A 26,062-nucleotide genomic window follows, 5' to 3' on the forward strand; every position below is an offset into this window, starting at 1 on the left:
AGCCCTAGCCTTGGCAGCCTTGCGTTTTGTGGATGACATGTTGCTGCCTCCTCAGAGCGATCTGGGGTATCCAGCCAGGAAGCGACCTCACAGTGCAAGAAATAAATAAATATATATATCTGGTGACACAGTACACCAATGCACACTGAGGCACTAGAGGGGCCAGCTGAAATGCCGCTTACCGCCCGCTTAAGAGCGGGTGTGTGTCTCCAAAAGCCCCCTAGTCCAGGTCTCCCAGAGCCTTGCGTCCCTCCTCTAGCCAGACTGCATGTAATGGCTGCCGGCGTCCTGGGAGAGGAGGGGGGGCGGGCCCCGGGCGTTCCTGACTAAGAGCGGGAAGCCTGCTTCCCTCTGTGCCTAGTGAGAGAGCTGGAGCATGTAAATCAGGCTCCAGCCCTCGTCGCTGCTGCGAAACAGCGTCTCTCCCCTACCCTGATTGACAGGGTGGGGGCGGGAACGAAGCGGAGCTAGGCCGCAAAAGCCGGGGACTGGATTTATAAACGCCGCCGCCGTAAAAGCGCGGTCGGCGTGTCCCCGGCGCACTACAAGTCACAGCAGCGCCGCCGGTCCAGTGAGGGTCGGCGCTGCGTTCCCACAACACAAAAGTCCCCCAGTAAACTGCAGGAACACCAACTCAATCGTTACGGTCCCCGGCGCACTACAACACCCAGCCAGCCCGGAGTGTGTCTGTGCCTGCCGGGGACACAGAGTACCTGTATGATGCAGGGCCTTGTCCCTGATTGTACTCCTGCTCCGTATCCATCAGGTGCTATGGGTCTGTGGATGGAGCCCGGCGTCAGAGCTTAGAGGCCGGCAGGATCCCACTTCCACAGAGCCCTACAAGGGGATGTGGAAGGAAAACAGCATGTGGGGCTCCAGCCCCTGTACCAGCAATAGGTACCTCAACCTTACAACACCATCCACGGGTGAGAAGGGAGCATGCTGGGGGCCCTATATGGGCCCTCTTTTCTTCCATCCGAAATAGTCAGCAGCTACTGCTGACTAAAATCTGTGGAGCCATGCGTGGATGTCTGACCTCCTTCGCACAAAGCTTGAAAACTGGAGAACCCGTGATACCACGGGGGGGTATAGCCAGAAGGGGAGGGGCCTTGCACTTTTTAGTGTAGTGCTTTGTGTGGCCTCCGGAGGGCAGTAGCTATACCCCAATCGTCTGGGTCTCCCAATAGAGCGCTGAAGAAATGCTCAAATTCACCATTGACTTCCATTATACTTGGGTATAAATACGCCCATCCAAGCATTAAATACTCATTACGAGAACCAAGCAGCCTATTGTGGTACTGCTCGCTCGTCACTAATCAGGAATCAAAATTCATTAATGCTAACCCCCTGACGACCCAACGAGCGTTTCACTGATGCTTCATCAGGGAAATTTTTAGATCTGTGGTTCTCATGCTGGATATTTATTTTCCACTTCCCTTCTTTTAATATTGAACATCATCAATAAAGATTTATACTATTTAATTTTGTCCTAGCATCTTTTTTACTTGGTTTCTCAGTAAAATAAAGAGTAAAATGAATGGTGGAATTCAAAAATACAACTGGTCTTGCAAAAAAAACTAAAGCTTTTATATAGTTACGTCGATAGAAAAATAAAAAAGTTATAACTATTGGAAGAAGGGGAGGAATTAATGAAAGTGCAAAAAATGAAAATTGGCTACAGCAAGAAAGGTTAACAAGTACAAAAAAAAATTTTCTTTGATATTGGTGAAGGTTGAAGGATGGCATCTGTCTGAGGTATCAAAGAAAACTAGTAAAAAACACATAAGCATTAATGTATCCATTGGACACATCTCACACCATACTCCATACTTATTATCATAACAGTTTATCAGGTGAATCACAAGTAGAGTTGAGCAAACCTCTGGAGGTTCGGTTCGCAGGGCACATTCGAACCTTCAAAAAGCTCCATTTTTGACCCAGTGCATTGTGAGCCAAATTATTGTGTTTTTGACCCCGACTTGATCCAAATCTCAAAGGAAGTCAGAAATTGGGAAGTTTGTGGCTCCACCTAAATGCTGCCAGCAATAAGTAGAACACTTATGAGAAAGGGTAGGCGGGTTTTTCAATATTTATTTTTGTGTGTGTGTGTGTGTGTGTGTGTGTGCACATTACATCTGCTTTTACCCCCAGTGCGAGCCGTTCAACCACTGCAAGTGGCTCGCACAGGGTTGAGTATCACTCATACCCAAGCACAGCGCTGCTCACTTGAGTGATTTGCACTTGTAACTCACTCAAACTTCAAACTTTGTTTTTTTGGAAGTCGGTTTCCGAACCCGAACATGGAACCTCAGGTTCGCTCATCTGTAAACACAAGTCGAGCTGGGAGTCCCCTCAATTACAGATGAGCGAACCTGAGGTTCGATCTTCAGAATTCGGGTTCGGAAACAGACTTCCAAAAAAAACAAAGTTTGGGTTCGAGGTTGGAGTGACTTACAAGTGCAAACCACTCAAGTGAGTAGCGTTGTGCTTGGGTATGAGTGATGCTCAGCCCTGTGCGAGCCACTTGCAGTGTTTGAACGGCTCACACTGGGGGTAAAATCAGAATGATCAGATGCAATGTGCACACACACACAAAAATAAAATTTGAAAAACCCCACCAACCTTCCCCCAGAAGGGTTCTGCTTATGGCAGCATGTGGGTGGAGCCACAAACTGACCAATTACTGGCTTCCATTAAGGTTCGGATCAAGTTGAGGTAAAAAACGCAATAATTTGGCTCACACTGCACTACCGCATGTTGACTTGTGGGTGACCCCTTCCCCCCCCCTCTCCGCTATAATCAGGGTCTCTGTTATCTGTTACTACCTTATGCTGCTATCAGAGAGGGAATAACCCACTACAAGTTTTTGTACCCATTAATCTGATTACTGACCTCTTCTGTTCCACAGTCACATGCTTCCCACTCATCTAATACTTTATTTCCACACAAAGAAGGATTCCCCAGAGGCTGCATGTTAGGATGAGTCAAGAGGCACGGCGCTCCAGTCTTTATGATAAAATACTGGAATTCTTCTAAGCTGCAGCTGCTGAAATGCTTTGAATTAGCGGCCATCCTGAACATGAGAAAAACGTATAAGTAATAACCTAGGAAGCTCATGACCTCTGTGGTGGTATATATGAGCATTTGAATACTTAAGTGCTTATACATTGAACCCCTTCTATATTGCCTACGCTCTAAATATGAAGTTCTTAAAGGGGGTTTGCAGGGTGGTAAAGCTGGGTTACTTTTGATGCGTTAGAGCCTCTTTAATCGGCTGATCGGTGGAGGTGCTTGGAGTTGGACCTTACTTTACTGAGGATTATAGTTAGGATGATTAATTTTTATGCACCCATAGACTGATTGTAAGAGTCTCATCCAAGAGTCAGAAGACATGATAAGTGCATACTGCGATCTTATTCGCCCTATCTGTGTGACAAAATTGTTATTTGAACAGCCTTATTGAAGCATATTGGTCAGTGGGCTGCCGATTTTCATTGAGACATGACACGTTTGTATTTTTACTCTGAACAAGGCCTAATGCACATTTTTCAAACATTTTGGGAGCCCATTAGCCATGACAAGGTGCAGGGCCGGCGTCAGCACGCGGCATACCCGGGCAAATGCCGTGGCCCTGGAGAGCTGGGGGGGCCCACTCGGCCTCGTCAGTTCTGCTGCCCCTGGGCCGAGTTCCGGGGACCGCAGTCCTTGGCACTGGAAACTGTGGCTGCCGGCCCTTTAAGGCCAGAGAGACAGCGTTCACTGTGTTCTCCTGCATTGAGCATCATCTGCGGGCGGAGCTACCGCCCGGTGTCCTGCTCGATCGCACAGATGAAGGAGTCACAGTGCCAGCCAGCGACCCCCAGCACATCGCTTCCCTCCAGCGCTGTGTGGACCCCATCTGCACCGTGACCTGATCAGTATGTGGGATGTCACTCCCTCCCCGCCCCTCCCTGTCCCCCCGTGCGTGTGTGGGCCCCGCAGAGCCGCATGTGTGGGCCCTGCAGAGCCGCTTGTGTGTGTGTGTGTGTGTGTGTGTGTGTTTGTATGTATGTATGTATATATGCAGCAGAGCAGTATGCGTGTCTGTATCTATGTATGTATATATGCAGCAGAGCAGTATGCGTGTCTGTATGTATGTATATATATATGCAGCAGAGCAATATGCGTGTCTGTATGTATGCATGTATGTATGCATGCAGAGCAGTATGCGTGTCTGTATCTATGTATGTATATATGCAGCAGAGCAGTATGCATGTCTGTATGTATGTATATATATGCAGCAGAGCAATATGCGTGTCTGTATGTATGCATGTATGTATGCATGCAGAGCAGTATGCGTGTCTGTATGTATACATGCAGAGCAGTATGCGTGTCTGTATGTATGCATGCAGAGCAGTATGCGTGTTTGTATGTATGCATGTATGTATGCAGCAGAGCGGTATGCGTGTCTGTATGTATGCATGTATATATGCAGCAGAGCAGTATGCGTGTCTGTATGTATGCATGCAGAGCAGTATGCATGCAGAGCAGTGTGCGTGTCTGTCTGTATGTATGTATGCATGCAGAGCAGTATGTGTGTCTGTCTATATGTATGTATGCAGCAGAGCAGTATCTGTGTGTCTGTATCTATGTATGTATGCATGCAGCAGAGCAGTATATGTGTGTCTGTCTGTATGTATATATGCAGCAGAGCAGTGTGTGTGTGTGTGTGTCTGTCTGTATGTATGTATGCAGCATAGCAGTGTGTCTCTGTATGTATGCATGTATGATGTGTATCTATGTATGTCAGTGTATATGACGGTATAGATTTGTCTGTTTATATGTATTTTTGTGAGTTTGTCTTTAAATATGTATATGTGCGTGTATGTATCTGTGTATGTGTGTGTGTGTCTGCGTGTTTATGGGGCCCACTGGGACTCTTCCGCCCGGGGCCCACAAAAACCTGGAGCCGACCCTGACAAGGTGACTTCATTCAGATGGGTCTCTACTAGAGATGATCATATTAATACACATGCGGCAGACTTGTTGCAGAAATGTTTGAATCTCTGTTATTGATCTAAACTGCTGTACTTGAATAATGCTTACTTTAGAGACCAGATATGAGCAGATTAATTCTCGGGACTCCTGTCCAGCATATAGGTCAGGGGTACCCAGCAGGTGGACGGGAGGCCCACTAATCTCTTACCTTCCGGCATCTCCAACACTTAATTTGATTTTTCAGGGATGGTGCTATGTCATCTGTGGGATTTGATGTGGCAACAAGGTCATTATATAGCCAAGATTGTACATAGCTTACATCTTGACTGTATGGACCAGTTGGCTTCTTGTGAGGATGGCACAAGGACAGATCCTGTGCCAGATACATCCATGCAATATGTTTACACTCTTTGATCTGGTAAGTTATTTTTGACTATTGCATACACATATGAGGGGCTGCTGATAAGTCTTTGGTTTTACCCAGAAAGAAACAAGATAGGATAATGAAACTTTATATTTATTCCACAAACTATCCACTGATATCAACATACTTCTTACATCAATATTCCAAGTTCTGTAAGCCTAGCAAAAAGAAGGATTTTGGTTGTGCCTCAAACCAGGCATCCGTAGCAGCCATGGCATCAGCAATTGTGTGAAATTTGGTTCCCTTGAGGTGTTTCTTCAGGTTTGGAAACAGATGATAGTTGGAGGGAGCTAGATCTGGTGAATAAGGTGGGTGGTCAACCAGCTGGAAGCCCAGCTCTGCCAGTTTTGCCGTAGTCGCTTGTGCAGTGTGAGTGGAGGCGTTGTCTTGCAGGAACAAGATTCCTTTGGACAGCTTGCGGCGCCTTTTGGCCTTTAGAGCTGCCTTCAATTGACCCAAAGGTTCAATCCAATACCTGGCATTGATGGTGGAATCCCTTTTGAAGGTAGTCCACTAGCAGCACATGTGGCGCCCCTGAGGCTTCAGTCGCCACAGAGTACTGCATCTGCTTTAAGATGCAGTACTTATTCCGGGTAAGAAGAGGTTAATCACTGGTGTTTTCTAGCTTACACAACACAATGAGTCAGCAGTTACACAATACACTTAGGTGGTTTCCTGCCAGACTGGGCTGCAGGTGGGAACCATAGCAACGCGTTTTCCCCAGCACTGGTAAGTCATCAGGAAGGTGGGGAAGTGAGCAAACACACACAGTTTCAGGGGAGAACAGTTTGTGACACAGGAGAGAGAACAGCTTGAGACAGAGCAGAGCAAGGCCTCTGAGGGGATGCTGAAAGGCTCCTGTTGTGAATGTTAGTTATGTCTTGGCTGCTGAGAGGCTCCCTCTGGTGGCCAGGAAGGGTTTGGACAGAGACCAGGTGGGTTGTGCAGTGGGTGTTTCCTTTCCTAATTCTCTGCTTATTTAAGTCCTGGTCTGATTGCAGGCTGTTGCCGGATGTCAGTTGTACTTTGTATTTTCAGCCTGCTTAATCCTGCTCTACACCACATCTTCCCCAGATAAGTGCTTGCTCTTTATTTATTGTCTGGTTCTTTTGTTTATCTGGGTTTGTCATTTGTTGTGGTTGGTTTCAGTTTATTTCCTTCCAGGGATTTTCCCCCTTAGTCTTTGCTGGGGAACTCCCCGCAGTTCTGTGTGGAGTATAGCTCCTTTGGGTCCATGTGTTTGTGGCTTGTTGAATTTGTTATAATTCTTGTTTTCTGTTCATTGGTATGACAAGGGCACCTGGTATAGGACGGAGTTCAGATCAAGCGATCTGAGGGCCTTTTTGTACTATCAGGAAGTTGGTATTTTGCAGGGTTTTTCTCTGGCTACCATCAGTTCCTTTCCTGTACTTTCCTATTTTAGTCAGCGGGGGCCTCACCTTTTGCTAATCCTGTCATCTACCTGTGTATTGTGTTTTTCCTATATCACCGCAGTCTTTGAATGTGGGGGGCTTGCTATTCTTGTCTATTTTCTGAGGCAGAGAGTTATTCATCTTTCCTACCTTTAGGATAGCTAGTTCTCCGGCTGGGTTCGCGGTGCACAGGATGTTAGTTCACCCCTCGGCTACTTCTAGTTGTGTTGGTTAGTAAGGGGATGGCGGCCAGATTAGTTGCCAATGCTCTTGTCACCTTTTTTGCCAATGATTTGTGGTGGTCTTCCATGGTTCTGGATCATAACAGTACATCCGGCCTACAAATTTAAAGGGTACTCTTAAGAAGGAAAAAAAAAAAAAAAAAGCTGCTGAGAATTTTTTTTTTTTTTTGGTGTTTTTCCTCTTCTTCTTTGGGTTCTGTGGAAGATTCCTTTTGTCTAGCATGGATGAATTGGGTGAGCGTGTTGCTCGTCTTGATGCTAAGGTTCGTCATATAGAGTGTTATCTTGCACAGACTCCCCTTGCAGAGCCTAAGATTCCTGTTCCTGAATTTTTTTCGGGAGATAGATCGAGATTTTTGAGCTTCAAAAATAATTGTACATTATTTTTTGACCTGCGCCCTAAGTCCTCAGGGAATCCCGTACAGCAGGTTAAGATTGTCATCTCCTTGCTGCGTGGTGACCCTCAGGACTGGGCCTTCTCTTTAGCGTCTGATGATCCGATTCTCAATGATGTGGACTCCTTTTTTCAGGCCTTGGGATTATTATATGACGAACCCAATATTGTGGACCAAGCAGAAAAGGTCTTGTTGTCCTTAACTCAGGGTTTGGATTCTGCGGAAACGTTTTGTCAGAAATTTCGTAAGTGGGCGGTCCTTACCAAATGGAATGATGATGCGCTTGCGGCTCTTTTTCGCAAGGGTATTGCGGATGCTGTGAAGGATGTAATGGTAGGATTTCCCGTCCCTTCTGGTCTTGATGCCTCTATGACCTTGGCCATTCAGATTGATAGGCGTTTACGTGAGCGCAGGAAGATACCTGCTGGTTTTGTGCCTGTGGAACAGCCTTTGGAGCCTATGGAGTGTGATAGTGGCCTTTCTAATGCTAGTCGGCAGGGGTTCAGACGGAAGAATAGACTGCTTCTATTGTGGAGATGCTTCTCATAACATCTCTGTCTGCCCTAAACGTGAAAGGAGATTGGCTACTTCTGTTACTGTGGGTTCTTTGCAACCAAAGTTTCTTTTGTCTGTCACATTGATTTGCTCTTTGTCTTCCTTTTCTGCATTTGCCTTTGTGGACTCAGGGGCAGCCCTCAATTTGATGGATTTTGGGTTTGCTAGGGATTGTGGTTTTCCCATGGTTCCTTTGCAAACTCCTATTCCTTTAAGGGGCCTTTGACAGAACATAAACCCCAATTTTGGACCCAGGTGCCTATGAGAGTTGCACCAGCGCATCAGGAAACTTGTACATTTTTAGTATTGCATAATCTACAGGATACCTTGGTACTGGGATTTCCGTGGTTGCAGACCCATAATCCGGTTCTTGACTGGAGATCCTTATCGGTAGTTAGTTGGGGTTGTCAAGGTTTGCATCAGGACCTTTCCGTGTCGTCCACGTCTGCTTAGGCAGTTGATGTTCCAGCTTTCTTGTCTGATTTCCGTGATGTATTTAATGACCAGGAATCTGATTCTCTGCCCCCACACCGGGACTGTGACTGTGCCATTGAGTTGGTGCCCGGTTGTAAATTTCCCTAGGGGCGGATTTTCAACTTGTCTGTGCCCGAACATGATGCCATGCGGTCATACATCAGAGAATCATTGGAGAAGGGGCACATTTGGCCCTCATCTTCTCCTTTGGGTGCTGGCTTCTTCTTTGTTGCTAAGAAAGATGGTTCGTTGAGGCCTTGTATTGATTACCGTCTTCTTAATAAAATTACAGTCAAATATCAGTACCCTTTGCCTCTGATGTCTGATCTGTTCTCTAGAGTGCAGAGTGCCAAATGGTTTACGAAACTGGATCTCAAGGGTGCGTATAATCTCATCCGTATTAAGGAGGGTGATGAATGGAAGACGGCTTTTAATACTCCTGAGGGGCATTTTGAGTACCTAGTGATGCCTTTTGGGCTCACTAATGCACCCTCCGTCTTCCAGGCCTTCATGAATGATATTTTTCGGGACCTTATTGGTAAATTTTTGATTGTGTATTTGGATGACATCTTGATTTTTCCTGATGATTGGGACTCTTATGTGGGGCAAGTACGGGAGGTTTTTCAGATACTTAAGGATAATGCACTGTACGTAAAGGGGTCAAAGTGCCTCTTTGGGGTGCAAAGGATTTCCTTTTTTGGGCTTCATCCTGTCTCCCTCCGCTATTGAAATGGACCCGGTTAAGGTTCAGGCTATTTACGACTGGGTGCAACCGACTTCTCTAAAATCCCTGCAGCGGTTTTTGGGGTTTGCTAATTTTTACCGTAAATTTATAGCCAATTTTTCTGCCATTGTCAAACCTTTGACAGATTTGACAAAGAAGGGAGCTGATGCTGAGCATTGGACCCCTGAGGCTATTGTGGCCTTCCAGGAGCTTAAAAGGCGATTCACTTCTGCCCCAGTTCTGCAGCAACCTGATGTGTCTCGCCCATTTCAAGTTGAGATCGATGCCTCAGAGATCGGAGCAGGTGCTGTTCTGTCTCAACGAGACGCTACTTCGGGTAAACTTAAGCCCTGTGCCTTTTTCTCTCGGAAGTTTGCTCCTTCTGAACGGAATTATGATGTGGGGAACCGGGAATTATTGGCTATGAAGTGAGCATTTGAAGAGTGGAGGCATTGGTTGGAGGGGGCTAGGCATCAAGTGGTGGTGCTTACAGACCACAAGAATCTCATCTATCTGGAATCGGCCAAGAGGTTGAATCCTCGGCAGGCCAGGTGGGCTTTGTTTTTTACCCGGTTTAATTTTGTGGTCTCTTTTTTGCCGGGCACCAAGAATGTTAAGGCAGATGCCCTTTCCAGGAGTTTCTGCGCTGACTCTTTGGAGGTTGTCGAACCATCTACTATCCTGAATGATGGTGTAGTTTTCTCAGCTATTTCGCCTGATCTGCGGTTGGCACTGGCGGAATTTCAGGGGGATAAACCTGAGAGATGTCCTACAGGGAAACGGTTTGTCCCAGACCAATGGAGAGACCGAGTTGTCTCTGAGGTTCATTGCTCTGTTTTGGCGGGTCATCCTGGCATTTTTGGCACTCGGGATCTTGTGAGACGCTCTTTTTGGTGGCCTTCCCTGTCCCAAGATGTCCGTCATTTTGTGCAGTCGTGTGGAGTTTGTTCTAGGTCCAAGCCCTGTTGTTCACGTTCTAGTGGGCTATTATTGCCTTTGCCTGTACCTACAGTTAGGTCCAGAAATATTTGGACAGTGACACAATTTTCACGAGTTGGGCTCTGCATGCCACCACATTGGATTTGAAATGAAACCTCTACAACAGAATTCAAGTGCAGATTGTAACGTTTAATTTGAAGGTTTGAACAAAAATATCTGATAGAAATTGTAGGAATTGTACACATTTCTTTACAAACACTCCACATTTTAGGAGGTCAAAAGTAATTGGACAAATAAACCAAACCCAAACAAAATATTTTTATTTTCAATATTTTGTTGCGAATCCTTTGGAGGCAATCACTGCCTTAAGTCTGGAACCCATGGACATCACCAAACGCTGGGTTTCCTCCTTCTTAATGCTTTGCCAGGCCTTTACAGCCGCAGCCTTCAGGTCTTGCTTGTTTGTGGGTCTTTCCGTCTTAAGTCTGGATTTGAGCAAGTGAAATGCATGCTCAATTGGGTTAAGATCTGGTGATTGACTTGGCCATTGCAGAATATTCCACTTTTTTGCACTCATGAACTCCTGGGTAGCTTTGGCTGTATGCTTGGGGTCATTGTCCATCTGTACTATGAAGCGCCGTCCGATCAACTTTGTGGCATTTGGCTGAATCTGGGCTGAAAGTATATCCCGGTACACTTCAGAATTCATCCGGCTACTCTTGTCTGCTGTTATGTCATCAATAAACACAAGTGACCCAGTGCCATTGAAAGGCATGCATGCGCATGCCATCACGTTGCCTCCACCATGTTTTACAGAGGATGTGGTGTGCCTTGGATCATGTGCCGTTCCCTTTCTTCTCCAAACTTTTTTCTTCCCATCATTCTGGTACAGGTTGATCTTTGTCTCATCTGTCCATAGAATACTTTTCCAGAACTGAGCTGGCTTCATGAGGTGTTTTTCAGAAAATTTAACTCTGGCCTGTCTATTTTTGGAATTGATGAATGGTTTGCATCTAGATGTGAACCCTTTGTATTTACTTTCATGGAGTCTTCTCTTTACTGTTGACTTAGAGACAGATACACCTACTTCACTGAGAGTGTTCTGGACTTCAGTTGATGTTGTGAACGGGTTCTTCTTCATCAAAGAAAGTATGCGGCGATCATCCACCACTGTTGTCATCCGTGGACGCCCAGGCCGTTTTGAGTTCCCAAGCTCACCAGTCAATTCCTTTTTTCTCAGAATGTACCCGACTGTTGATTTTGCTACTCCAAGCATGTCTGCTATCTCTCTGATGGATTTTTTCCTTTTTTTTTAAGCCTCAGGATGTTCTGCTTCACCTCAATTGAGAGTTCCTTAGACCGCATGTTGTCTGGTCACAGCAACAGCTTCCAAATGCAAAACCACACACCTGTAATCAACCCCAGACCTTTTAACTACTTCATTGATTACAGGTTAACGAGGGAGACGCCTTCAGAGTTAATAGCAGCCCTTAGAGTCCCTTGTCCAATTACTTTTGGTCCCTTCAAAAAGAGGAGGCTATGCATTACAGAGCTATGATTCCTAAACCCTTTCTCCGATTTGGATGTGAAAACTCTCATATTGCAGCTGGGAGTGTGCACTTTCAGCCCATATTATATATATAATTGTATTTCTGAACATGTTTTTGTAAACAGCTAAAATAACAAAACTTGTGTCACTGTCCAAATATTTCTGGACCTAACTGTAAGAAACCTTGGACGCACATCTCTATGGATTTTATTTCAGAGCTTCCCGTCTCTCAGAAAATGACTGTGATTTGGGTGATCTGTGACAGATTCTCCAAGATGGTCCACTTGGTTCCCCTATCTAAGTTGCTGTCTTCATCAGAGTTGGTGCCTTTGTTTTTGCAACATGTTGTCCGTTTGCATGGTATTCCCGAAAACATTGTTTCTGACAGAGGGGTGCAGTTTGTATCCAGGTTTTGGAGGATTTTTTGCTCCAAATTGGGTGTTCAGCTGTCTTTCTCCTCGGCGTTTCATCCCCAGACAAACGGTCAGACTGAAAGGGCTAACCAGACCCTGGAGACCTATTTACGGTGTTTTGTTTCTGCGGATCAGGATGACTGGGTTTCGTTTTTGCCTTTGGCTGAATTTGCCCTTAACAATAGAGCTAGCTCTACCACGTTGGTGTCCCCCTTTTTCTGCAATTTTGGGTATCACCCTAGGTTCCTCTCAGGGCAGCTTGAGGCGTCTGACTGTCCGGGGGTGGATTCGGTGGTCGACAGAATGCAGCAGATTTGGGGGCAGGTAGTGGATAAATTGTTTCAGTCCCAAGAAACTGCCCAAAAGTTTGCCAACCGGCGTCGGACTGTTGGTCCCCGGTTCAAAGTAGGGGCCATGGTGTGGTTGTCCTCTAAAAATATTCCTATGAGAGTTCCGTCTCCTAAATTTAAGCCCAGATTTATTGGACCTTATAAGATTTCGGAGATTATTAATCCTGTATCTTTCCGTTTGACTCTTCCTGCGTCATTTAAGATTCACAATGTCTTCCATAAGTCCTTGTTGAAGAAACATGTGGAGCCGGCAGTTCCTGCAGCAGCGCCTCCTGACCCTGTTTTGGTACAAGGGGAACTGGAGTATGAGGTCGAAGAAATTCTGGATTCCCGTCGCAGTAGGCGTCAGCTTCAGTACCTTGTGAAATGGAAGAGTTATGGGCAGGAGGATAACTCTTGGGTTGTGGCTTCTGACATTCATGCGGACAGGTTGGTTCGCGCCTTCCATCATGCTCATCCCGAGCGACCCGGTGGCGTGGGTGAGGGTTCGGTGACCCCTCCTCAAGGGGGGGGTACTGTTGTGAATGTTAGTTATGTCTTGGCTGCTGAGAGGCTCCCTCTGGTGGCCAGGAAGGGTTTGGACAGAGACCAGGTGGGTTGTGCAGTAGGTGTTTCCTTTCCTAATTCTCTGCTTATTTAAGTCCTGGTCTGATTGCAGGCTGTTGCCGGATGTCAGTTGTACTTTGTATTTTCAGCCTTATTAATCCTGCTCTACACCACATCTTCCCCAGATAAGTGCTTGCTCTTTATTTATTGTCTGGTTCTTTTTTTTATCTGGGTTTGTCATTTGTTGTGGTTGGTTTCAGTTTATTTCCTTCCAGGGATTTTCCCCCTTAGTCTTTGCTGGGGAACTCCCCGCAGTTCTGTGTGGAGTATAGCTCCTTTGGGTCCATGTGTTTGTGGCTTGTTGAATTTGTTATAATTCTTGTTTTCTGTTCATTGGTATGACAAGGGCACCTGGTATAGGACGGAGTTCAGATCAAGCGATCTGAGGGCCTTTTTGTACTATCAGGAAGTTGGTATTTTGCAGGGTTTTTCTCTGGCTACCATCAGTTCCTTTCCTGTACTTTCCTATTTTAGTCAGCGGGGGCCTCACCTTTTGCTAATCCTGTCATCTACCTGTGTATTGTGTTTTTCCTATATCACCGCAGTCTTTGAATGTGGGAGGCTTGCTATTCTTGTCTATTTTCTGAGGCAGAGAGTTATTCATCTTTCCTACCTTTAGGATAGCTAGTTCTCCGGCTGGGTTCGCGGTGCACAGGATGTTAGTTCACCCCTCGGCTACTTCTAGTTGTGTTGGTTAGTAAGGGGATGGTGGCCAGATTAGTTGCCAATGCTCTTGTCACCTTTTTTGCCAATGATTTGTGGTGGTCTTCCATGGTTCCGGATCATAACAGGCTCCCCTCAGAGGGGCTGACCGGGTACCGGGGAGACCGAGAGAGAAGCAGGAGATGATCGGGTGGAGCTGTGAGACAGAGGAGCAACACGGTAGCCGGAGGGTGAGCCCCCAACAACCCTTTCGGGACCTGCGCCATCAGGGTGCAGAGCCCTAGGGTAGAACATACTTCACGTTGGACTAGCAGAATCTGCAGGGAAGGGGGATTTCACGTCCCATTGCCCACCACCAAAAGTCTCGGGGCACCAGCAGCATATAGAGACAGGAGGCACGGCCACGGTAAGGTTCATAACAAGTTTTGTACTGCCTGTGTACAGGACGGGAACTTAGTCAAGGACACTGGAGTTCCCAAGTAGCTTCACGCCACGGGGATCCACACTACAGAGCGCAATGGAGGAAGGTCTCACACGCTTCACAACACCGTTGGTGACCTCTGATTCATCCGGGATCGGCTGGGGCCCATCACGGCGATGACCGGTACTCCGAGGGTACACCACACGAACTGTGAGTAAAAGACCTGGAACCGCAACCGCTGCCTCAGCCTCTTATTGCCGGCGCCGCCGCCCCGCGCTTTGGTGCCAATGGCCCTTTCCCCCCGTCACCATCATCCTCCTTGGGGCTCACTCCACCTGTGGGTAGCTGGACTATCTGAGCTGTGTTGCCATCAGCCCCAGAGAAGAGCAACATCTCGCAGCGGCAGCTAACCCCTGGCCACACACCACGGGTGGCGCTGCACAGCAAACCCCCATCTCCTATTACCTGTCACCTTGCACCCTCTTACACAGCCGATGGGGTCATGGAGCCGGGTCAGGCCATTCATGGCAACCCCAAATACCTCTGGCCTGGTGACGAGTAGACCTGCAGGTCCCGTGGGACACTACATATGCCCTCCTTATCCCAGAACACAGATGCCATCACCTTAGTGGCTGACTTTTGCACCCTGAACTTCTTTGGAGGAGGAGAATCACTGTGCCTCCACTCTTTTGACTGCTCCTTATTTTCAGAGTCATACAAATAATTCCAGGTCTCATCCATAGTGACCAGTCGATCCAGGAAGTTCTTATTAGTCCGGAAACGCTGACAAATGAACCGGGAAGTTTTCACTTGCATGCTTCTCTGATCCGTTGTCAAACATTTGGGGACCCACTTTGCAGCTTCCTCATGTCCAAATGTTCATGGATAATGACACAAACACGTTCACGGGAAATCCCCATGATGTCTGCTATTGCTTTAGCTGAAATTTGTCGATTCTCCAGTATGAGGTTGTGCACAGCATCGACGATCTCTGGAACAACAATCACTCTGTCGTCCAGGACGTTCCTCATTATTGGTGCTGAAGTGGCCAGTTTTAAATTTGGCAACCCAGTTCTTAACTGTGGAATATGAAGGGCATTGATTCCCCAATGTCTGACCTATCACCATGAATATCCTTTGAGGACTTTCCTTGCAGAGACAATAATTTTATCCCTCCTCTGCTCTCAGTTCCTGTGAATATCGCATTAGACCCCGCCATTTTGTTTTCCCGCGTGCGTAGAACATAAGCAACAAACACAAAATTTTGAAAACATGTACTAGACACATAAGGCGTTCATGTGATGTAACATTCGTTACCATAGAAACAAAACAAGATCACAAAGCCAAAGACTTATCAGCAGCCCTTCGTACATTAAATTTATATTGCATTCATTGTTTATGTTCAGCAGGATAATTTCTTAATGTATAGACAATTAATACAAAGGACCGGCACTCCAAATCTTCTGAAATATTTTTGTAGTTTATTCCATCATAATCATAATAGATCTAGAATCTAGATGTGAAAAAGGCTCACTATTAGCCGAAACGCGTAATTTACGCCTGTATATTATGATTATAATGGAATAAACTACAAAAATATTTCAGAAGATTTGGAGTGCCGGTCCTTTGTATTAATTATACTGTGGATGCCTTCCTTGGACACGTGCACCTTGAAGGATTGTGTGCCGCCTGGAACTTCTGTTTCTTCTTAATGTATAGACAGTTATATGCACATACAAGTCTATATTACACTGTCCGAGAATACCATTTCAACAACATTTTCAACATATTGTTAGCTTTACCCCATGAGCTCATCAGCAAATTATCACAGTGTATAAGTCAACAGTACACAACAATATAGCATTAGTCAGCACCCCCAAAAAGTGAAATAAATGATCACATACAGTTTTCGTTTTGCACAAATGGATCTACAAATATTCAATCATCTGCAGTTCACATGAAACGCACAGTGAATACAATCAATAATAAAAATAGACTTTACATCATGTTGACGTCCATGATACAGGGAGGAGCAGAACAGGTACAATCTGTGGAGTCGTCATGCAGCATCCCAAAATTGTGGCCCAAGATATGAGAAATAAGAGCGGAGAATGTCACCAAAGACAATGCTTTTTGAAACTACACAAATGAGAAAAAAAAAAGGAAGTGATATATTAAGCAATGCTCTATTGTCATTAACACAATACCACTATTCCTGCAGCTTTATTTGATATTGTCAGAATTATCACTTGTACCAAGAGTGCATTCACAAGTAAAATATTTTACCTTTTGGTGTCCCTGGTGTTGGCATTGAACTTATCTTATATTCTTTGAGCGAGCCCAAACTATTGGTTATTACTAGTGATGAGCGAATCTGATGAAAATTAATTTTTTTGTAATTTTCTCTAGTTTGTACAGGAAATTAAATTTGTATCAAATTTCTTCAGTACGAATTGAATAGACATTATTTGGCACTGAAGTAATTCTGGACCCCTGAGCATAATACACATATGTAATAAAAAAAAAATTATACTTACCCTGCAATCACCTTGTCCCACTCTGGTCAGGACATCATCTTTTGTTCATTGAGCCGGTGAGGTGTTCACTGGGTCTGTCATGTCCCACGACTTGGGAATCATACAGCATTGTACTGTCATTGTATTGTTACTGTTTCACTGTTATGGAATCAGGTTTTCTTTTTAGAAGTTTGTCCTCCTTCTTTCCCTGTAGCCAGCTCTGATGTCAGTAAGCCCTCCCTTCTTCCCCAGTCAGTGTTCGTCTTCCATTTGCTAACATTATCTCTATTCATCTGTGGCTCAGATTCATCTTTTTATCTACTGTAACTGAGCATAATACAATAATTAAGCTTCAAAATAAAACTTCTGGAATCTTCATATGGACCACCTTTAGGCTATCTGATGACCTCTCTTCGTGTGAGTACTGGTCAATAAAGACATCCATAGAAACTGTGTCTCAAGAGCCCTATGCTTGCAGCCTAGTTATGGAGTCAGAATAGGGCCATTTTCGGGCTCTTCTGGTGCATGGCAACTTTGGCATCTGGCATCTTTATTGTTTCCTGCACTGAGTAGGCTGCAGAGTTATGATGATGTGTGGTGCACATCATAGACTTAAATAGTCAGCACAGGAGACACCAAAGATGTTGAGCTCTGGAGGAAATAGAAGATGGCCCAATGCAGACTGAACTAGTGACCAGACCAAAGCAAACAGGTGGGGGCTGGGTAGAATTTTTTTAACCTCTTCTTTACATAGTTTTCTATCCAGGAAACGGTCAGTCAAATAGTGCATATTAAATCAGTAAAAATTGGATTCTGGCAAATAAGATTTTTCTGTGAAATTTTAGGTACAATCAAATTGCCTTAAAGTGATTCACTCATCTCTAATGTTAGGGCTGTTAAGCAAAGTTTTAAAATGAACCATATTCTGTTTTGCCCTTCTATCGTCCATAGTTCCCTGGGCCATGGTTCATCACAAATCATTACCATGAAACCTATTCCACATTTTTCTTTATGTTGGAAAAAGTCAGACCCTGATCCCAGTGGTCATTTTTCTCCAAAGTGGTGTAGTGCTACTTTTATCTCAATCTGTGTACAGCCTATTAGGATTTCCTGAACTTTCACAAATGTAATCATAATCATGTCACCTGCTGCTAACAATGCCAATGATAATAATAATAATGGTGATGATCATTATAATCACAATTGTCATTATAATAATCAGCAATTATATTCATTATCATTGCATAATAAACACTTCTAACAATATGATAACTTGGAATTAGCTATTTTTGGACAATTCCTATGGTAACCTTTCTTTTTCTGTGTAGCTTTCATGTACAATTATATGATCCGTTAGAAATTGCTCGTACCGCAACTACTGCCCCATTGTTGTTGGAGCACATCTGTCCATAATACGTTTTCCCAACTTGTCCATCAGAGTCTTGTCCATCACTAAGAAATAGAAAGAAGAAAAGTTCTAGCACCTACTCCCATCATAGTGAAAGTTCCATATAAGAAGAGATGAACAGGAAGTTAATACTTACATGATTAATAAGGCAATGTTGAAATTTCTCTTGTCGGAGGGTAATCCTGAGATCATATCAACAAAGTTTTCTAGTGTGTCACTTACACTATCTGCTATGACGCATAGATTTGATTCAGTCCAAAGATTGACAGTAGATAGATATATCTCCAATTTAAGAGGAACAACCCTCTACGAAAGAGCATGAAGATGTTATTCAAGATTAGGATGGAAGGAGTTATACCAAGATAGCAAGTTATTGCATAACAAAGGGACCTTCACCAATCCCAAGAGCGGGACTCTATAGTGCTCTTTGTGAATTAAACGACGATGGCGCATGCCCCCTCTGCTGCATATATTGAGTCTGATTTATCAAATTTTGGCATAAAAAGCTTTCAAAAGTCACAAAGGTTTGGTGCAACGTAAGGCTGCGCAAAGGTTTTGTGAGTTTTAGTTAGTACTCCCAGAACATTTTTGGCCCGGTCCAATAAAGTGGATGGAGCAAAGCAGGACGGTGAGTGGCACCCCTGGTCGTCAAACCACAGGGTCAGGGGATTACTCGTCACCAGACCAGTGGTATTTGGGGTTGCTGTGAATGTCCTGACCTGGATCCGTGGCCCCGTCGGTGTCAATAAAAAACGTGCAAGGTGACCGGTGTAGGGGGATGAAGGGAGTTTGCTTTGCAGCGCCACCCATGGTATGCAGCCAAAGATCAGCCACAGCTGCGAGATGTTGCCCTCCTCCGGGGCAGATGGTCATGCAGCTTAGGTAGTCCAGTCCCCCATTGGTGGAGCTTGGCCCCAGAGAGGACAATGGTGGTGGGGTAGTGGCCATAGGCGCCGGAGCACGGGGCTACAGCGATGGCAATGACGGGATACCAGGACTACGGGCAAAGTTCTTTTACTCACTGTGTCAGGTCGTCACCCTTGGTGTGCCGGTTTCCGCTGTGATGGGCTCCAGCCAATCCCGGATGATTCAGAGGCCACCACCAGTGTTGTGGAGTGTGAGACGTTCCTTCTTTGCCCTTTTTGTATGGATACCCGTGGCGTGGAGCTACTTGAGGACCCCAGTGTCCTTGAGTTTACTTCCTGTCCCGTTTGCAGGCAGCGCGGATCCGCTGTGGGGCCTTACTGTAATTACGACTCCGAACCCTATATGCTGCTGTGCCCCAGGACATTTGTGGTGGGCAATGGGACGTGAAATCCCCCTTCCCTGAAGATTCTGATGGCGCAATGTGAAGTGTACGCCACACTAGTGTTCTGCACCCTGACTGCGCCGGTCCTGAAGGGGCTGTTAGGCTCTCCCGTCGACTACCATGTTTCTTCTCTGTCTCACCAACTCTCCTGGTCATCTATGGTCTCTTCCAGTCTGCCAGGTACTAACTGTGGAAGCTGTGAAGCACTCTCCACAGCCGCCGTGGTCCTGTGAGTCCCGGGTGTTCTGGCACTCTCTCAGTCCTTACCGGGAGAGCTCCAAAGCACTCCTCCTGGTCGGTCCCTCTGAGGGGAGCTTACACCCCTCGGCGACCCTACTTCTTCTGTGTCTCAGACTGTTCTGCTGTAAAAACTGTGTGCTTTCTCTTCCCTCATGCTGCCCCCACCTTCCTGAAGACTCACTTAGTGCTGGGAAGTCCCGTTGTTATGGTGACCAACTCTAGCCCAGTTTCTGTGGGAAATCTGCTAAGCTGCGTGTTATGTAACTGCTGACTCATTTCCTGGCTGTGTTGTGTAAGTGAAAACCAGTGGTTAACTTCTTCCTTACCCGGAATGCGCATTGCACCTTAAGTCAGATGCAATACCCAGTGACGACTGAGCCTTAGGGGGGGGGGCGTCACAACTGCACCAATAAAGTTTGGTCAAAGTCAAATATCAAGAAGTATAAAAAACAAAGCAGCTTTATATAAAGAATGAAATACAAGGCAGCTTTATTTAAAGCATGACACGTCAAACAAAGACAAAAAAAATACAGCTTCAAAAATGTGATAAAAACGCAGGTAAAATAACACAACCAAGTAACCTAATTTACTTAAATAGGTGCAGAAATGCTGCAGAAAATCTGCAACATCAAAAAGTCACCTAACATGTAGCGTTATACAGGCAGTGAACAGGCACTAAACTTTTTTATGTACCCTAATTCATTCTGTAAATTTTAAAATGGAGTTCAATACATTTACAAAGTAAATTAAACATTTTGTTGAAAAAAATAAAATAAGCTGTACTTACCGTATTAACATAACTAAATACTTGCAGTAAAGTAGTAATGACAGCTTTTGGACTGGCACCTAAGACGTTGTACTATAATAGATATGGATAATAGATATGGGAACAACAATAGGCGTTAAGGCTTATATATCATAGTCATATCAAATATTAGAAAATATAGACTGTCTCACACTAATGACAGGGATAATACAGACATACATACATAGGTGACAATTCATGAAGACTTGTGTTTTATACTGAAGTCTTAAGCGGGCTTTACACGCTACGACATCGCTAATGCGGAGTCGTTGGGGTCACGGAATTCGTGACGCACATCCGGCCGCATTAGCGATGCCGTTGCGTGTGACATCGATTAGCGATTTTGCATCGTTGCACGGGGGTCCATTCCCAATTATCGTTACTTCAGCAGTAAAGAGGTTGTTCCTCGTTCCTGCGGCAGCACACATCGCTGCGTGTGACGCCGCAGGAGCGAGGAAGCTCTCCCTACCTGCCTCCCGGCCGCTATGCGGAAGGAAGGAGGTGGGCGGGGTGTTACGTCCCGCTCATCTCCGCCCCTCCGCTGCGATTGGGCGGCGGTTCAGTGACGTTTCAGTGACGTCGCTGTGACGCCGCATGGACCACCCCCTTAGAAAGGAGGCGGTTCGCCCGTCACAGCGACGTCGCCGGACAGGTAAGTATGTGTGACGGCTCTGGGCGATGTTGTGCGGCACGGGCAGCGATATGCCCGTGTCGCGCAACAGATGGGGGCGGGTACCCACACTAGCGATATCGGGACCGATATCGCAGTGTGTAAAGTAGCCTTTAGGCTACTTTCACACATCAGGTTTTTCCCATCAGGCACAATCCGGAAAAAAACCCGGTTAAAACGGATCCTACACCGCATCCGTTTTATCCCCAAGGATTTGTATTGTCGCCGGATTGTGCCTGATGACCTTGCGTTGCATCCGGCTTTTTCCAGATGCGGCTTAATTAATGAATGCGGTGGCCGCATGGAATGTTTCATGCAACGTTTTTTGTCTCATAAAAAAAACCGCACAGCGCCGCACCCGGCGCTGTGCAGTTTTTTTTATGAGACAAAAAACGTGCATAATGAAAGTCTATGCATGCCGAATCCGGTGGCATGCATCAAACGCCGGAAGCATGTACCGGATTCGGTTTTTACTTCTGAGCATGCCCAGAAGTGATTCTCTGGCCTAAGAAAATCGGTGCGAGTGGAGTGCGATAAAACATTGCATTCCACTCGGACCAATTCTAGCCTGTGTGTCAGCGCACATGAGTGATTATTTTCTCAGTCCTAATCGGACCGAGAAAACAAATCACAGCATGCTGTGACTGCAGTGCGAGACTCTTTCTCTCGCACCCATTCAAGTGAATGGGGCGAGAGAAAAATCACACTGCACTCACGGTACATCAGTGTACCATGCATGCACAGAGAGAGTCGCAATAGCCGGCTACAGAGGAGAGGGGGAGATAAATCTCACCTTCCCCTCCTCCGTGCCGGCCCGCCCCTCCTGAGAGCCCCCCCCCCGCAGCCGAGGTCCGCTCGCACAGTCGGACCGCACTCAGACGCTGGGACACTAGCATGACACTCGGCTCCTGCTGTGCTGACAGCACGAGCCGAGTGTCATGCGAGCATCACAGTAGTGCCCCGTGTGGCCCCAGCCTCTCTCACACTCACTGACTAACTGACTCACTCACTGACTCATTCACTCACTCTCACCCACTCACCGATCCCCTGGGCGGCACTGAACGGCTGTGACACTCTTCTGGCGGCTTCTCCTGATTTGAAAATGCCGGCCGCCCATTATTCAATCTCGTATTCCCTGCTTTTCCTGCCCACCGGCACCTATGATTGGTTGTAGTCAGACACGCCCCCATGCTGAGTGACAGCTGTCTCACTGCAACCAATCACAGCCTCTAGTGGGCGGATCTATATCTTGCAGTAAAATAAATAAATAAATTTTAAAAAAACGGCGTGCGGTTCCCCCCAATTTTGATACCAGCCAGGGTAAAACCACACGGCTGAAGGCTGGTATTCTCAGGATGGGGAGCTCCACGTTATGGGGAGCCCCCCAGCCTAACAATATCAGCCAGCAGCCGCCCGGAATTGCTGCATGCATTAGATGCGACAGTCCCGGGACTCTACCGGGCTACCCGGCTCATCCCGAATCACCCTGGTGCGGTGGCAATCGGGGTAATAAGGGGTTAATCATGGGAGGCGTCTATGAGACACCCCCAATGATTAACCTGTAAGTGAAAGTAAATAAACACATACACCCAAAAAAATACTTTATTTGGAATAAAGGACAAAAAAACACCCTCTTTCACCATTTTATTAAAATCCCCAAATGCACCTCCAGGTCCGACGTAATCCACGAGGTCCCGCGACTATTTCGGCTCTGCTACATGAAGCTGACAGAAGCGGCTGTGGAACACCGCAGCTCTCTATCAGCTCCACATAGCAACTGAGGGAGTCGCGCTGTCAGCGGTTATGTCACTGAGGTAGTGTCGGGGTGTGCGGTGATGATGATGCGTGCGGGAGTGCCGGAGTGTGTGCAGTGATGATGCATGCGGGAGTGCCGGGGTGTGTGCGGTGATGATGCGTGCGGGAGTGTTGGGGTGTGTGCAGGGATGATGCGTGCGGGAGTGCCGGGGTGTGTGCGGGGATGATGCGTGCGGGAGTGCCGGGGTGTGTGCGGGGATGATGCATGCGGGAGTGCCAGGGTGTGGGTGGGGATGATGCGTGCGGGAGTGTCGGGGTGTGTGCGGGGATGATGCGTGCGGGAGTGCCAGGGTGTGTGCGGGGATGATGCGTGCGGGAGTGTCGGGATGTGTGTGCGGGGATGATGCGTGCGGGAGTGCCGGGGTGTGTGCAGGGATAATGCGTGCGGGAGTGCCTGCGTGTGCGGTGATGATGGGGTCTCTCCCTCTCAGCTTTAAAAAAAAAAAACGGATCCGTCGCATCAGTTTTTACACACTGACACGGATCCGTTGCATCAGGCACAAATATGTGGATTGTGCCTGATTGCAAAAAACTGATGTGTGAAAGTAGCCTAAATGAAGTGTGCATAAGAGACTGCACCTCATAATGAATTTCTTGCACTTATCAGCTGCCGTATACCACCGCCAGAACTATACTCCAGTTTAATTTGCAAAGTTTTTTCACAATTACAAGTTGCGTATTTTGTGACATTTCAAGTTGTATTGTACAAAAGAAGTGAGAGTGGGCAACTCGCAACATAAAAAATTTCTAACAACAAAAAAAGGGAGAAAGGGGTGTATGTGCACTCATAGAATCCTGTATTTATATGATATACAGGTGTATCTCTATAAATTAGAATATCATCAAAAAGTTAATTTATCTCAATAATTCAATACAAAAATGGAAACACATTATATAGAGTCATTACACACAGAGTGATCTATTTCAGGTGTTTATTTCTGTTAATGTTGATGATTATGGCTTACAGCCAATGAAAACCCAAAAGTCACTATCTCAGAAAATTAGAATAATTAACACAAAACACCTGCAAAGGCTTCCTAAACATTTAAAATGGTTATAGTCTGGTTCAGTACCCTATACAATCATGGGAAAGACTGCTGACTTGACAGATGTCCAGAAGGCGATCATTGACACACTCCACAAGGAGGGTAAGCTACAAGAGGTCATTGCTGAAGAAGCTGGCTGTTCACAGAGTACTGTATCCAAGCATATTAATGGAAAGTTGAGCGAAAGGAAAAAAAAGTGTGGTAGAAAAAAGATGCACAAGCAACAGGGATAACCGCAGCCTTGATGGGATTGTTAAGAAAAGACCATTCAAAAATTTGTGTGAGATTCACAAGGAGTGGACTGCTGCTGGAGTCAGTGCTTCAAGAGTCACCACACACAGACGTGTCCAGGACATGGGCTACAACTGTCATATTCCTTGTGTCAAGCCACTCATGACCAATAGACAACGCCAGAAGTGTGTTACCTGGGCCAAGGAGAAAAAGAACTGGACTGTTGCTCAGTGGTCCAAGGTGTTGCTTTTCAGATGAAAGTAATTTTTTGCATTTCATTTGGAAATCAAGGTCCCAGAGTCTGGAGGAAGAGTGGAGAGGCACAAAATCTAAGCTGCTGAAGGTCTAGTGTGAAGCTTCCACAATCAGTGATGGTTTGGGGAGCCATGTCATCTGCTGGTGTAGCTCCACTGTGTTTTATGAAGACCAAATTCAGTGAAGCCATCTACCAGGAAATTTTAGAGCACTTCATGCTTCCTTCTGCCGATAAGCTGCTTGGAGATGGAAATTTCATTTTCGAGCAGGACTTGGCACCTGTCCACACTGCCAAAAGTACCAATTACTGGTTTAATAACCACAGTATCACTGTGCTTGATTGGACAGCAAACTCGCCTGACCTAAACCCCATAGAGAATCTCAAGAGGAAGATGAGAAACACCAGACCCAACCATGCATAAGAGATAAAGGCTGCTATCAAAGCAACCTGGGCTTTCTTTCCTCAACATCTCAGCAGTGCCTCAGGCTGATCGCCTCCATGGCACGCCACATTGATGCAGTAATTCATGCATAAGGAGCCCCAACCAAGTATTGAGTGCATTTACTGTACAGACTTTTCAGTAGGCCAACATTTCTGAGTTTGAAATCATTTTTCATTTGGTCTTATATAATATTCTAATTTTCTGAGATAACGACTGTTGGGTTTTCATTGGCTGTAAGCCATAATCATCAACAGTAACAGAATAAACACTTGAAATAGATCACTCTGTGTGTAATGACTCTATATAATATATGCGTTTCCCTTTTGTATTGAATTACTGAAATAAATTAACTTTTTGATGATAGAAGGATTTTTGTGTACTCACCGTAAAATCTCTTTCTCTGAGTCTTCATTGGGGGACACAGGACCATGGGTTATGCTGCTGTCACTAGGAGGCTGACACTAAGTAAACAGAAAAAGTTAGCTCCTCCCCAGCAGTATAACCCCTGAGCCGGAGGCGGGCTCAATCCGTTTAGTGCACAAGCAGTAGGAGGAGAATCAAACCATTCTGGATAATACAGATAAAAACTATGAATAGTAGTCGTGTGACCAGTGGCCTGGGGAAATAGCCACTGAGGTAACCGACAGGAAATATATATAACAAATAACACAAGCAGGGTGGGTGCTGTGTCCCCCAATGAAGACTCAGAGAAAGAGATTTTACGGTGAGTACACAAAAATCCTTCTTTCTCTATCGTTTCATTGGGGGACACAGGACCATGGGACGTCCAAAAGCAGTCCCTGGGTGGGAAGAAAAACCATCACCGGAGATAGGAAGGTAACCGCTTCCCCGTCGGGCTTGCGCCAGACTTACAAGCACCTACGTTGTTACAGGTGTGTCACTGCCACCCGCAAACCTTACTCCAAGGCTGGCCGTTGCCGAAGCTTGGGTGTGAGCCTGGTAGAAACTAGTAAAGGTATGCCGACTAGATCGGGTGGCGGCCCAGGGAACCTGGACGGTCGACATCTGTAGTCCAATCGCCCAAGGGGTATCCCTTGCTCGGTAGACCGCGGCGGAAGTCCGCCCTTCATGCGATAGTCTTCACACATGGAGTAATGGATCCATGTGAACAAATCAGGCCCCTGGCGCCGGCATGGGCCTATTGGGACCGGGTGGAAGG

At 46.1% G+C, this 26,062-nt stretch overlaps 1 protein-coding gene across 2 annotated transcripts in view; it reads right to left on the reverse strand.

Moving 5' to 3' along the window:
- The window catches only part of LOC142301860 (disintegrin and metalloproteinase domain-containing protein 9-like), a 168,964-nt gene that overhangs the window by 75,396 nt on the left and 67,506 nt on the right, over positions 1-26,062 (reverse strand). For both annotated transcript variants that reach the window (XM_075342901.1, XM_075342902.1), the window contains 5 exons: positions 20,405-20,476; positions 18,205-18,374; positions 18,031-18,112; positions 16,147-16,283; positions 2,893-3,073 (listed from right to left, as the gene is read on the reverse strand). In XM_075342901.1, the coding sequence (XP_075199016.1) occupies positions 2,893-3,073; positions 16,147-16,283; positions 18,031-18,112; positions 18,205-18,374; positions 20,405-20,476 (642 nt within the window). The remainder of the gene's footprint in view (positions 1-2,892; positions 3,074-16,146; positions 16,284-18,030; positions 18,113-18,204; positions 18,375-20,404; positions 20,477-26,062) is intronic.

This window comes from Anomaloglossus baeobatrachus, chromosome 4 (genome assembly GCF_048569485.1).
Source record: "Anomaloglossus baeobatrachus isolate aAnoBae1 chromosome 4, aAnoBae1.hap1, whole genome shotgun sequence".
NCBI classification, from domain to species: Eukaryota; Metazoa; Chordata; class Amphibia; order Anura; family Aromobatidae; genus Anomaloglossus; species Anomaloglossus baeobatrachus.